General features: G+C 46.7%; 3 protein-coding genes across 11 annotated transcripts; 2 read left to right on the top strand and 1 right to left on the bottom strand.

Annotated features, from left to right (window-relative positions):
• Window positions 1–15: 15 nt before the first annotated feature.
• atp6v1e1b (ATPase H+ transporting V1 subunit E1b) lies at window positions 16–4,222 on the top strand. Of its 3 annotated transcripts, XM_061667431.1 has the most exons (11): window positions 16–69; window positions 400–584; window positions 696–760; window positions 1,207–1,272; window positions 1,508–1,617; window positions 1,709–1,775; window positions 1,844–1,933; window positions 2,092–2,160; window positions 2,232–2,326; window positions 2,400–2,487; window positions 3,793–4,222. In XM_061667431.1, the coding sequence occupies exons 3-11, from the start codon at window positions 728–730 to the stop codon at window positions 3,853–3,855; spliced, it is 681 nt and encodes a 226-aa protein (XP_061523415.1). In that variant the 5' UTR covers window positions 16–69; window positions 400–584; window positions 696–727; the 3' UTR covers window positions 3,856–4,222. The 3 variants fall into 3 exon arrangements, with proteins under 3 accessions (XP_061523415.1, XP_061523416.1, XP_061523417.1); XM_061667432.1 differs by lacking the exon at window positions 400–584 and having other exon boundaries at window positions 48–69; XM_061667433.1 differs by lacking the exons at window positions 16–69; window positions 1,844–1,933 and having other exon boundaries at window positions 410–584.
• A 105-nt stretch (window positions 4,223–4,327) lies between these two features.
• ada2b (adenosine deaminase 2b) lies at window positions 4,328–8,332 on the top strand. 6 transcript variants are annotated; one of them, XM_061667427.1, is made up of 9 exons: window positions 4,328–5,362; window positions 5,526–5,745; window positions 5,810–6,020; window positions 6,093–6,220; window positions 6,557–6,647; window positions 6,728–6,836; window positions 6,952–7,109; window positions 7,426–7,628; window positions 7,688–8,332. In XM_061667427.1, exons 1-9 carry the CDS (start codon window positions 5,071–5,073, stop codon window positions 7,773–7,775), a joined length of 1,500 nt encoding a protein of 499 aa, XP_061523411.1. In that variant the 5' UTR covers window positions 4,328–5,070; the 3' UTR covers window positions 7,776–8,332. The 6 variants fall into 6 exon arrangements, with proteins under 6 accessions (XP_061523411.1, XP_061523410.1, XP_061523409.1 ...); XM_061667426.1 differs by having other exon boundaries at window positions 5,526–6,020; window positions 6,557–6,836; XM_061667425.1 differs by having other exon boundaries at window positions 5,526–6,220; window positions 7,694–8,332.
• On the bottom strand, window positions 8,213–12,665 carry rad51ap1 (RAD51 associated protein 1). 2 transcript variants are annotated; one of them, XM_061667428.1, is made up of 9 exons: window positions 12,450–12,665; window positions 12,302–12,351; window positions 9,518–9,623; window positions 9,369–9,454; window positions 9,224–9,289; window positions 9,053–9,148; window positions 8,825–8,989; window positions 8,563–8,676; window positions 8,213–8,485 (listed from the first exon to the last, which is right to left on the bottom strand). In XM_061667428.1, exons 1-9 carry the CDS (start codon window positions 12,464–12,466, stop codon window positions 8,358–8,360), a joined length of 828 nt encoding a protein of 275 aa, XP_061523412.1. In that variant the 5' UTR covers window positions 12,467–12,665; the 3' UTR covers window positions 8,213–8,357. The 2 variants fall into 2 exon arrangements, with proteins under 2 accessions (XP_061523412.1, XP_061523413.1); XM_061667429.1 differs by having other exon boundaries at window positions 8,825–8,977; window positions 12,450–12,659.
• Between the last annotated feature and the right edge of the window lie 171 nt (window positions 12,666–12,836).

Here is a 12,836-nt window from a genome sequence, read left to right as displayed (position 1 = left end):
TCCCTCCCTCCTTCTTCCAAATCCATGACATAACACTTGGCCGTGGATCTGCCATGGGTGACTGTGCAGGTGGGAAAATTATGATTTATTTTGGAGTCCTTCATCAGACTTGAACCGGAGTGTAAACCGTAACAATTGTGGGTTCATGCCTTGCCGATATCATAGCAATCCGCAGCTACTCTCTACTTATACACGCACAAGTTCAGATCCATTGAGAAGTGTTCATAAATATGCTACAACGTCCCATGGTTCAACTTTAAAATATGTAGTTTGTTTGACTCATCACATTGAAAATATCCTACGAAGATACAATGTTTTTTATTTTTACATTTTATTTACATAAGTTTAATTTAACACCAGTGCCCGCGTGTATATTTATTTCTATTTCGTTTAATTTAGATTTAGATTTAGCAACGGGAAAGCAATGTCACCGTCCACTTCCGCGTCACCCTTGCGCCTGATTGGCCACAAAGCAGGAAGTAAACATCACGTGACCTCGCCAGTCAGCTGACCGTCAGACGTCTCTCCCGAGTCACGACCAGCCGGGATTAACTCATTCTTCGTCCTATGCACATTTCCCCCCGGTGAATATAAATACTAATCAGAATGTCGGTCGATTATACAACGCGAGATTTGTGTTGGAATGTTGCGTTTAAGGAGGTTTTGTTGACATTTGCGTGTTCGTTGAATGACAGGCCCGAGCTAGCGAGCAGCAGCAGTAGCGACCATGGCGCTCAGCGATGCCGACGTTCAGAAGCAGGTAACCAAGACTTTGGATCTTAAAATCACATAGAATATATATATTTTTTTTAGTGACGAACACTGTTATTGCTTGTTTGAATGTGTTTTGTTTTGTCTGCCAGAAATCGCGAGCGTCCTGTCGAATGACATTGAGCGAGCTCCGGAAGGTTATTGCTAAAACGAATAAGAACATGACGATGATTTCATATTTAGGATTTTTTTTGTGTGGGTGTGTTGAATTTGGCGTGTGATGTGTCGTTTGTGTTGCGACTGAACGTGGAGCGATGGCGTCATCTTGACCGGGGATCACATGACAATCACATGAGAGGGGCCGGATGAGGAACCGCTGTAAAAGGGGAAATATTTAAATTAGTGTTGAATTTTAAATCCCTTCCCAGTCTGGCGACTGCTGTTCAAAGAGTGGTTCATATTTAGTGACATAAACCTAATTTGTCATGTCGACAGATCAAGCACATGATGGCCTTCATCGAGCAGGAGGCCAACGAGAAGGCGGAGGAAATTGACGCTAAGGTACAATCACGATGGATCAATTACTTGGTTTTACTTGATTGAATGCATTGATTAGATAATGAGTCATGCAGACGCCAAGTAGGGGAGATGGTGTCTGTCATTAGTATATTCACAAAAGCAGCATTTTCAGTTGCGTGAGATGGGTGTGCTGTATGGAGCAACTGTACCTAGGAGGCGCTAAAAGTCAATAAAAAGCAGTAAGTTTTCTGTTTTGCGCACTTTTCTCCCCCCGCAGGCCGAGGAGGAGTTCAACATCGAGAAGGGCCGCCTGGTGCAAACGCAGCGTCTGAAGATCATGGAGTACTACGAGAAGAAGGAGAAGCAGATCGAGCAGCAGAAGAAAATGTGAGTGGCGCGAAGAGTCCGCCCGCGCGACAACGGCGGCGTAACGCGCTGACGCGAGAGCCAACGTGTGTGTCGTTTGCCCGCTTAACAGCCAAATGTCCAACCTGATGAACCAGGCCCGCCTCAAGGTCCTCAAGGCCCGCGACGACATGATCTCGGTAAGTCACGCACTCGTCCGGGAGCCCGAATTGTGTTTTCACGGGGCCGGGGGCGTCTTACCTTTCAGGACATGCTCAACGAGGCTCGTCAACGGCTCGCCAACGTGGCGCGAGACCCGGCGAGGTACGCCGCGCTGATCGACGGCTTGATCCTGCAGGTCAGCGATTATGGAGAACAACGATGTCTTTATTTCCTGACAGAACTTTAGCCCCCCACGAGTACTGCCGTCACTGTGCATCAAAGTCGCATATAAACACCAGGAGTACTACAGCATGTACACAAATGATATTTTATTAAACCGGTTAATTGTTTCAGGGTTTGTATCAGCTGCTGGAGCCCAAAGTGACCGTTCGATGTCGCAAGCAAGACGTGCAGTTGGTGCAGGTGAGTCTCTGCGCCGGTCCCGCTTTCCCGGCGACCCGGTTCCCGTCGTCACGCCTCCGGTCGACTCGCAGGCGTCCATCCAGAGGAACTTGCCCGTGTACAAGGCGGCCGTCAAGAACAACGTGGAGGTCCGCATCGACAAGGACAACTTCCTGGCTCCCGACATGTGAGCGCCGCCGAGCCTCTTTTCAGGCCTTCCGACACGATGCTAGTCGACGAACTCACGAGTGCTTCGACAGCTCCGGAGGCGTCGAACTCTACAACGGAGACGGCAAGATCAAAGTGGCCAACACCCTGGAGAACAGACTGGACCTCTTGGCTCAGCAGGTGACGACATCTCGTGGGCAGCCACGCAAACGTGTAGACAGATAATGTAACACTCACTGCCATGTACGGCAAACCGAAAAGCGTACCGTACAAGTGAACGTTTCCATTCATTTCGATGGGGAAAGAGGATTTGTGTTACGAGGTAAATTACATAAAATCTTGGCCCTTTTTTTCCCCCGTTCAAAAAAAAAAAAAATGCTCACAAAATAATAATGTAGATTTTAATTACACAAACTGTATTTTCTCCACTTAAATTGAAACAGAATCCATTGATATTGTACAGAATGAAAACCATAGCTATATGCATTTTTAGACATCTATCATTATACATTTAAGTTACTTTCCAAAGCAACGCATCATTGGCAAAAAAAAACCAAAAGTCAGCTGCCCCCCAATTGCACTCACCGTCACTGATCATCATCAGTAAGCCTCATGACATTGATCAGATAACGAATTTCATCGAATTAACAGTTGAACATTGAGCCTTTCACGAGACTGAAACACGCTGTCAAGAATAAATCGTGAACGATGCGTCATGGGTGAAACTCACATTGTCTCTGAACAAACAGCATCTCCAAATATATTTGCACACCAAAAAGAATTCGGGTTAGGGTTCATTTCGGATACAACTAAGGGAAAGATATTCGCATGCAAAAAAAATATTTTTGGGGATTAAATTAAAAGTACATTTTTATGACAAACAAAATATTTTCCATTTTTAGTCCATTTGTTGTTTAAATGCAAGCAAAAATATTTGTGTATTTGGTAAAAAAAACAAAAAACATTTACAAACCATATTTTCCCAAAGAAAGCATTTTTTTCTGTTTTGGGGAAATGTAAAAACAAAACCAAAACGTTTTCATGAAATATAAAGCGATATTTTTTGGGGGATTAAAAAAAAAAAGATCAAATCCAAAAACAACACATTTGAGGTTTTTGGGAGTGGGAAAAAAAAAAAAAGGTTTTGTGTATTTTGGTTTAAAAGACCATGCATATTATTTTTTTTTTTTTTTAATGCAAACATTTTTGTGCTAAACAACAAATTTCTAGTAATTGTATTATATTTTTAGTTAAGCGTTTTTTTTAAACGGAGAGAAACAAGAAAAACATTTCTTTTGGATAAAATAAAAAGAAACTTATTTTGTTGGACGTATTTCTTCCCCCCTTTTTTTTTTTTTTTTTCTTTAGTTTGGTCTCATGATCATGCGATATTGATAATTTTTCATCAGTGCTCCCAAACAATGCATCTTTTGTCCTTTTGTCCTTTGTGTGTACTTGACCTGTATGTGGTTGCCATGTTCGCAGATGATGCCCGACATCCGAGTGGCTCTTTTCGGCGCCAACCCCAACCGCAAGTTCATGGACTGAGAAGCCCCGCCCCCTCGTTTCTGTATTATTTTCATTTTCTATTGTTTTTGGTCTCACACCTGCGCAAAAAGGGGGTGCTTTGCCGTCGTTATTGTTATTATTGTGTGTGTGTGTGATGTGGTGCTGACGTCTTCCTCCGAGCATGACGGAGCGCCACCGGCAAGTCGTCATTACGTGACAACGGGATGTGGTTACTTGCTGGATTGTGACCACCATGAAGTAAGTTAGGATGCTTAAAAGGTTAATTTATTGTTACACCAGAGAGGATACACTTGTCTGTATATGAGCTTTCCTGACTAATTTATGTGTGTTTTGAACATGTCGTGGTGTAAACTGTACAATATGATAATAAAATATATGAATGGTGGTCGGTACGCATCGTACGTGTCCTCACAGCGCACCCACGCGCGCGCACACACACACACACACACACATTAATTAACTCATTAATGCCGGGCCGGTTAGTTAATCACATGCTATTTGTCAGACAAAAATGCCTCAATTATCCTGTTTGGCCCAGTGTTTTACTGAGTTGTGAGGCAGGGACAAGCGCAGTCTTGGAGCAAGACGACTGAGTGGAACGCACCGCTTCTTGTAAGTACTTTTGGCATTTGACTGTACTGTTGATTGTTAAAAGTTGCATTTTAGTTGGGGTCGTTGCCAGGTGTTCGCACTGTAATGTCACGAACGTACAACAGGTCGGTCGTCGTTGACTTGACAATGTACGCTCTGAAAAGCGTTGCAAGAATTGACTGTATAAAATAAAACTGGCTGTAAATAACACAGTTGTGCTGAGAAGTTTGCGTGCCCTGGCAGAATTTGTGAAATATTGGCTGTTGTGAAAAATATTTAATAATAATCATATATAAGAATATTTTTTTTTTTTTTTGGCTTTCAAAACAATCTGACTATTTTTATGTCTAAACTACAAACAAGGGCTTCTTTAAAACATGCAATAAATAATTCTGATAGTGCGATGTTTGTGTTGATTTGCAAAGTATAACAATATGGTTGTCTTTGTCACTACAGGTAAATATCAGACAAGCTCGGTGCAGTTGTAGTCACACAGACTGCAAACGCCAACTATAACAATAAGCGCTTCGTGTCTTGATTTCCGATGCATTCCGCTCGAAGCTCATGCATGTCAACGAAATAAAATGACAATGTTGTATTGTGCCGAGGAGGTGAACAGCGCCCCCAGTGGCACCGAAGGGCATGGTAGCCTCCCTCCCCCAGGCGGCGGTGACCCTCCTGTGGTTGGCGGCGGCGGCGGCGGGGATGCCCGACCCGAGCCAGCGGGACGAGCTGATGCGCCGGGAGGCGTCGCGGCGGACGGGCGGCGGCGTGGCGCTCACGGCGGCCGAGCGGCGCTTGGACGGCGAGCTTCGCCGGATGAAGGAGCGCGAGATGGCGGCCGAGCCCTTCCCGCCCGCCGTCCACTTCTTCAAGGCCAAGGGCCTCATACGCGACAGTCCCGTCTTCAAGCTGCTGCAGGACATGCCCAAAGGTGACCTCGCCACGCGGAGACGCCAACATTCGTAACGATGCTTCCGTGTCGCAGTTTTTTTAAAATCCAAAATATCGGCTGTCGATGCTGAGACAAGCATTTCCATCAGAATTTGTGTCCAAAATGAGTTTTGTTGGCAACTGAGAAACGTTGTCACCCGCAGGCGGCGCCCTGCACGTTCACAGCTCGTCGCTGGTGAGCGCCGAGTGGCTGGTGAAGAACGCCACGTACCGGCCGCACTGCTACGTCTGCTTCACGTGGGACAACTCGGCGCGCTTCGTCTTCTCTCGCCGCCGGCCGTACCCGCGCTGGGACTGCTTCTACTGGCAGCTTGTCAGCGCGCTGCGAGCCGAGGCGGGCGACGCGGCCGCCTTCGACGCCAGGTACCCGCTCACGTCTTCCCTTTTGCAAAAACTCTCCAGTGACGACACTCGGATCGCTTTCAAGCTTGATGAAGCATCTCACGCTGGTCACCGACGACCCGGACGGCGAGTACCCGGACCAGGACGCCGTGTGGGACAAGTTCGAGAGAGCCTTCGTTGCCGGCGCCGGGCTGGTGAGCCACGCCCCCGTCCTGAGGGATTACCTCCTGCGGGGCCTGCACGAGCTCCACCGAGACAACGTCATGTATCTGGAGCTGCGCAGCGGCCTGTCCAGGGTTCGTCTTCGCTCTCGTCGCGGCGCCAAAAACATTCGAGACGCGATCGTGTTTTGTCGCGTGTGGCTTCAGACGTACGAGCTGGACGGAAGCATCCACGACAAGATCTGGACGCTGAGGACTTTCCAAGACGTCGTCGGGAAGTTTGTGGCCGAGCATCCGGACTTCCTGGGCGCTCGCCTCATCGTAGCCGTGCACAGGTACGCGCATCCCGCAACTGCTCAGAAGACGAGCAGGAACTGGAAGTGCACGATACACACACACACACACATAAAAATAGATACATATACAAGTGTCTTTACCGTAATTGACCAAATGATATGCAAATGAACCTTTACACATGATAGAAGCAAGTTTACAGAATTGATTCTAGAAAGTTGTCACAGGCACGAACGGAGAGCGACGTGCGGCGTCGCGTTCTGGGAACTGGAGGCTCAAAAGCATCCCAGTGACGTCAAATGAAGATTGACGTGGCTAAAATCAAGTCCACTGCTTTCAAAGACAGGATTTCATTTTTGTTTTTCTTTGTTTTCCAGGGCATTGAGTGCGTCCGAGGTGAAGGCGGCCGTCGAGGAGGCCACGGAGCTGCGGAGGGACTTCCCCGATGTGGTGGCGGGATTCGACCTGGTACCCATTCGCGTCTTACGCAGGTACTACCGACACGGCGCGACGGTTACGCAACGGGTACCGGATGTCTTGTATTGCAGGTGGGCAGGGAGGACGGCGGCAGGCCGCTTTGGTACTTCCGGGACGCTCTGTCGCTCCCGGCCCAGATGGGCGTCACCCTGCCTTACTTCTTTCACGCGGGAGAAACCGGTTGGTTGATTTGAATGCTGCGGCAGCTTAAAACGAGATATTTTTCGGAATTAAACTTCTGTTAACTAGGCTAACTACACTACTGTATTATTATTACGTCGCTAACACTCGGCAGACGAGGAGGGGACGGAGACGGATCAGAACGTTCTGGACGCCCTGCTGTTCAACAGCAGCCGCATCGGGCACGGCTACGCCCTGGCGCGCCACCCGCTCGCCAAGGAGATGTCCCGGGTGAGGCAGGTGGCGGTGGAGGTGTGCCCCATCTCAAACCAGGTCCGGTCGCACGAGTCTTCATTTTTCTGTTTAGCGAGCTGCGGGAAATCATCCAATTTCACTAAATGATTCTTTATTTACGACAAATTTATTTTCTTCATCTCGCGATGCCAGCGAATGCGATTTGGTGTTTTTCACATTTTAAGCCAAATTATTCAAAAAGTCGGTTGAGATTATGTGACGTTTGAGATTTTGTTTTTTTTAATTCACCAAATCGAAGCTAAATTTGAAACCTTGACAGATTTGGTGGGGGGGGGGGGTAAAAAACACTTTGATGGCTGAAAAAAGTAATCGTTTTGTTGAAATGTGTCCACAGGTACTGAAGTTGGTCTCCGACCTGCGCAACCACCCGGCGGCGGTGCTGATGGCGGAGGGCCACCCGCTGGTGATCAGCTCGGACGACCCGTCCATGTTCGGCACGGCGGGCCTGTCCTACGACTTCTACCAGGCCTTCGTGGGCATCGGCGGCCTGAAGGCCAACGTGGGCACGCTGAAGGAGCTGGCGCTCAACTCCATCAGGTGACGCCGCGACGGATCGCGGGCGGCCGGGCGCTCCGCTAACGTCTGCTTCCTTGCAGGTACAGCTCTCTGCCGCCGACGCTCAAGGACTCTGCGCAGGCCGCGTGGCGGAGGAAATGGGACGCCTTCGTTTCGGCTCACGCTTGAGAGCCCGACGGAACCTTTTCACAACGCTCGATGGAACTTACTGAGCAGAGTCGGGCCCCACCGTGTAACCACCAACCAGGCATCCATTTGATTCATAAAAAGGACACGGTTTCATATTTTCATGCAGCTTTATGCGAGGCCTGAATAATTAAGAATGCGGCAATCACAAGGTAAAGCGTAATACATACTATGACCAACCGGGGGCGACATTTATCCTCTTTGCCGTGGCGGCTCCGAAGGTTTTAATTGGAACATAAAGTTACAATATATTATATTTGAATATGAATGCATGGAGGTGGTTTTGCAGAAGTGTTTGTTGATTTGGAAGGCATCTGTCTTTTTGTATTTATGGAATTCATCTTTGTGTCACGTTTGGATGTTTAGTGGATCATCACGCGAATGAGGTTGTTGTGGACATTGTTACATAATGCGTTTGGAAACCGACTTTTATCTTGCTTTTATTTTCAGTTCATGTGCACTCAGAATAAAAGGGGAAACAATGTCAGCAGCGTCAATAAAGAGATTTTGAATAAATATTTACATGCGTTTAAAAAAAAGATCAACTTGTCATTCCTCATTCGCTCAGTTGGTGGCGCTGCTGGGGTGCAGCGGCTTGACTCTGATGCGCCGCGACAGTCCCAGACGAAGGCCCTGACCCGGAGACCTGGTGGCGGGACTTTGGGATGAAGACGGACTTTTTCCGATTTGACCTACCGAGTGAAGCGGAAAATTCACAACACAATTTAGTTTTGGTTTTAAATTCAATGCCCTTACTACTCGCGATTACCTGGCGGGTTCCATTTGGGAATCCTGCTTCCTGTCGGACTGAACGAGACTTGCGCTTTGGGCACGGCGGGCTTAAGCGTCGGGGGGCTTCTCGGCGTGGGCGACGCCGCAGACGCTTCAATGACATGTTGACTATTTTATTTAATGCTGAAAAAAAAATAGAGCAACCAACGACAAAGGTATTCCTTTGCCGGCGTCTTAGTGCCGAGGACTCGCCAGTCCTTTTGCTGTAAAAGCTAACAAGTCAAAGTGAACTCTCAAACCTGTCCTGGGTTGCGCTTTCAACTTGGGCGGTTGCCTTTCCTGCTTGCAGACGGGACGCTTGCGAGCTTTGCGCTGGTCGCTCTCCTCCTTTTTGCAGCTCTTGTTCCCAGTGAACTCCTCGTCCTCGCCGGACGCCTCCTCGCTCTCCGATTCTGAAAAGCCGACTGTTTTTTTTTTTTTTTTTTTTTAACGTGCGTGAAGCCGTCAAGGGACGCTCGAGGGTCTACCTGCTGACAGTTGGGGCTCGTAGTCGGCGTCGCGAGGGCGTCTCCTTTGCTCCTCTTTGGTGTTCGTCTGACCGGAGGAGGAGATTTCATCCAAGCCTGAGGGGGGAAAAAAAAAAGCTTAAAATTGAGGGACTTAATTGTTGTTATACATAAGCGAGATGAAGCTTTTACCAAAAAGGGACGGGTCCACACTACAGTTGGAGCGGTGCAGGGAAGCGGGGTCTGTGTTCTCGTCACCTGGAAACCACAATGTGTTTTTTAAAGGAATCAAATTAGCTATGAAATTAATGCTCAGTCACACTTGACTTGCGCAGACCTCGACTGGCAGGAGGCGCTTGCTTTGTCCCGCCTGTGTTACTGTTAGTGAGCAAGGAAAGCGTAATTGCTGCCTCCAGATCCTTTCTGGAAGACATTTTGGAATCATACAACCTTGCGCTAGATTGCCCATTTTTGTGTCCAAATTACCTGCTTTTGTGGCTCGCCTGGGTTGCCTCTTGGCTGGATGTGTTCCTGTGCTCCTGTTGTTTGGGTTTCTTGCCCGGCGGGGGCTTCACGCAGGCGAAGTCCTCATCTGACATCAAGAATCAAGTCAACTCATTTTTGTCACAAAGTCCTTCTCTTCGTTCTCGGGTCGACAGTCCTTGAAAAGGATTGCGCGCAAAGAAATATTGTCATAAACAGTGAGTATTTCTGTTGTCGTTCATACAACGGAATAATACATTTGTGTTCAACTAAACTGACCCAGTCAATTTGTGAGTAAAAGAAGACTATCATTTTTTTCAATATGTATACTTTTGTAATACATTTGTTTGGATGTGCCGTGAGATGTTTATGTGAAGCATGTGCTTTGGCTCAATAGAATTTGAATTACCGCATTACCCATTTTGTCCACACGAGGGAGACAAAAACAACGAATGCCATCTAGTCATCAATAACATTACTGTACATCAGACATGCCCAAAGTCCGGCCCGTGTTCATATTTCCACTGGCCGAAAGCCTCTGTCATAAAACCAATCAGAAAAGGAAAGCTGATACCGAGGGCCGACGTTTCCGGGACAAATGGAAGTCTGAATATTTTTTCGCTGAGTTTAGAAACAACTGCGTCTGCCTAATTTGCTGTGTTCAAGGAGTTCAATATGAAGAGGCACTACCAGGCGGAACATGCTAATTACGACAAGCTAACTGGGAACGAACGCAGTGAAAAATGGAAGCAACTGGAAGCTGGTTTAACGGCACAGCAACACTTTTTCACAAGAGCCAGTGAGTCGAATGAAAATGCAACAAAGGGAAGCTATGAGGTGGCAACGCTGATTGCCAAGCACCGCAAACCTTTCACTGAGGGTGAATTTATTCAAGACTGTGTGATGAAAATGGTGGAGAACATTTGTCCTGAGAAAAAGCAACAGTTCGCCAATGTTTTCCTGGCTCGTAGCACTGTGTCACGAAGGATCGAAGAAGTTCCTTCTGATATTAAGAGACGGTTGGACGCAAAAGGAGTGGAGTTTGAATTTTTTTCGTTAGCCTGTGACAAAAGCACGGATGCATCCGACAGCGCTCAGTTACTGATTTTTTGTTGTTGAGAGGAGTGGACAGTGAAATGAACGTGCGTGAAGAGCTAACTTGACCTCCAGAGCCTTAAGGACCAAACAAGAGGGAAAGATTTATTTGCTTCTGTTTGTTCCGCCGTACATGACATAAAATTAAAGTGCAATAAAATCACGGGGATTATTACGGATGGCGCACCTGCCATGGTTGGCGAGCACCCTAGTGTGTAACAAAGTAAGCGAAGAACGAGGTAAAGCTATAAAACTCCATGGTATTATTCACCAACAAGTTCTATGTGCCAAACATCTGAAATATGATCACGTTATGAAACCGCTGATAAAGGCTATTAATTATATTCGCTCCAAAGCCCTGTGCCACCGCCAGTTTCAACAATTTCTACTGGATATCCACACTGAATACGGAGATGTTGTGTATCACACTGACGTAAGATGGCTCAGTCGGGGGTCTGCACTGCAGCGTTTCTACTCACTCAAAGAGGAAATTGGACAATTCTTGGCAAAAAAGGGACAACCGATGCCAGAACTAACCGATCCTGTTTGGCTGTCTGATTTTGGATTTTTAGTTGACATAAGCCGACATCTTAACAACCTGAACACGAGCCAACTGCATTGATAAGCCAACTGCATTCACATATTAAAGCCTTTCGGACCAAGCTGCTACTTTTCCAAACCCAACTGTCACAAACGCAGCCCAATACCACACATTTCCAATCTCTGCAAGAAATAATGACCCGTTGTCCAGCGCACAATATCAGTGCGCAAATGAGGAGGTATGCCGCAAACATCTCATCTCTGACTGAGGAGTTTCAACAGCGTTTCAGGGATTTTGCAACTATTGAAAAGGAGATCACGCTTTTTTTTCTTCTCCCCTTTCTGTGGATCTCAGTGCCATTCCAGCCCACCTGCAGTTGGAGCTCATTGAGCTGCAGTGTGACACGGAGTGTCGCAGCCGGTACCGACAACTCCCTCTTGTCAACTTTTACCAGCAGCTGGACAAAGACAGGTTCCAAGAGATTCGTACATTTGCTAAGAAAATGCTGAGCTTGTTTGGTTCGACATACTTGTGTGAGAAGACATTCTCAGTCATGAACATGAATAAGAACCGCGTGAGGACAAGACGAAGTGACTCCCACCTGCGTGACATCTTGCGCATGAAAACCACCGCTTTTGAGCCACACCTGCCCCATTTACTGCAGTCGAGATCTCAGTATCACCCTTCACATTAATGCAAACATGTTGTTTGTTGACTCTGATGAATAAAGTTCGAGTTTGAGTCAAATTTCATAAAAATACTTTATTCTGCATTTCATTAATTTTTATTTTCACCTTCATTTATCCAAGCGAGGCTGTTATAAGATCTACCTAGCGGCAGACAGCATAGTAAAATAAAAATACAAAAAAGCATTCCCCCTCGTCGGTAGCATGTAAAATTAATGCTGGCCCGCATGACAATTTTTTTACGGCAATGTGGGGCCTGAGCCAAAAAGTTTGGGCACCCCTGCTGTACATGATTCCCAAACAGATTTACACACTTTTACAGTCATTATGAAGTTTTTACTGAGATTTTTTTTAGCTTTTTTTTTTTAGGTCATCACACTGCGCTTGTGTGCTGGTGGGAATTATTTCGGCTCGCGTCGACGCTACATTCCGCGACCAAGATTACATTTTGACTGTTTCACCCACCGTCGTTGTCGATATCCCTGGACTCGCAGTAATTGACGCTGTTGATCTTCCTGTGAGCCATAAATAATAATAAATTAAAAAAAAAAAAAACACCTTGAGTGGAAAAGTTAACACACGAAACTGGCTCACTTTAAAAGTCTTGACAAACCTCGCCGGTCGATCCATTTTCCGCCAAGCTAATCGAAAAAGGAGCTCTACTACACTAAAACGTTGAGATGAAACGAGCCAGCTAGTTTTTAGAAGACCGAAGCCGCGTTGAAATGATCTTCGTTGTACTTTGTTGTCACCTCCATTTTGAAGCCGCCCCTGCCGCCAAAACGAGGGAGAAGTGACGAAAAGGCATATCCGATCAGTTGGCCGCCACCGGTTGCCCTGAGAATACTTGAAATATGCTCTAATTTTGGGGAATACGCGTCGATAAATATATGTCAAAGGGAACTGCGCGATAAAATAGTTTTGAATTATTTCCCCCCCACCCTCACAAAATGTTTAAAAGTGTCGAATCTGATTGGCAGAAATATCTCACTTGGTTGTT

The sequence above is a fragment of the Phycodurus eques genome, chromosome 22, assembly GCF_024500275.1.
Source record: "Phycodurus eques isolate BA_2022a chromosome 22, UOR_Pequ_1.1, whole genome shotgun sequence".
NCBI lineage: Eukaryota > Metazoa > Chordata > Actinopteri > Syngnathiformes > Syngnathidae > Phycodurus > Phycodurus eques.
This window is presented reverse-complemented; position numbering and strand designations above follow the sequence as displayed.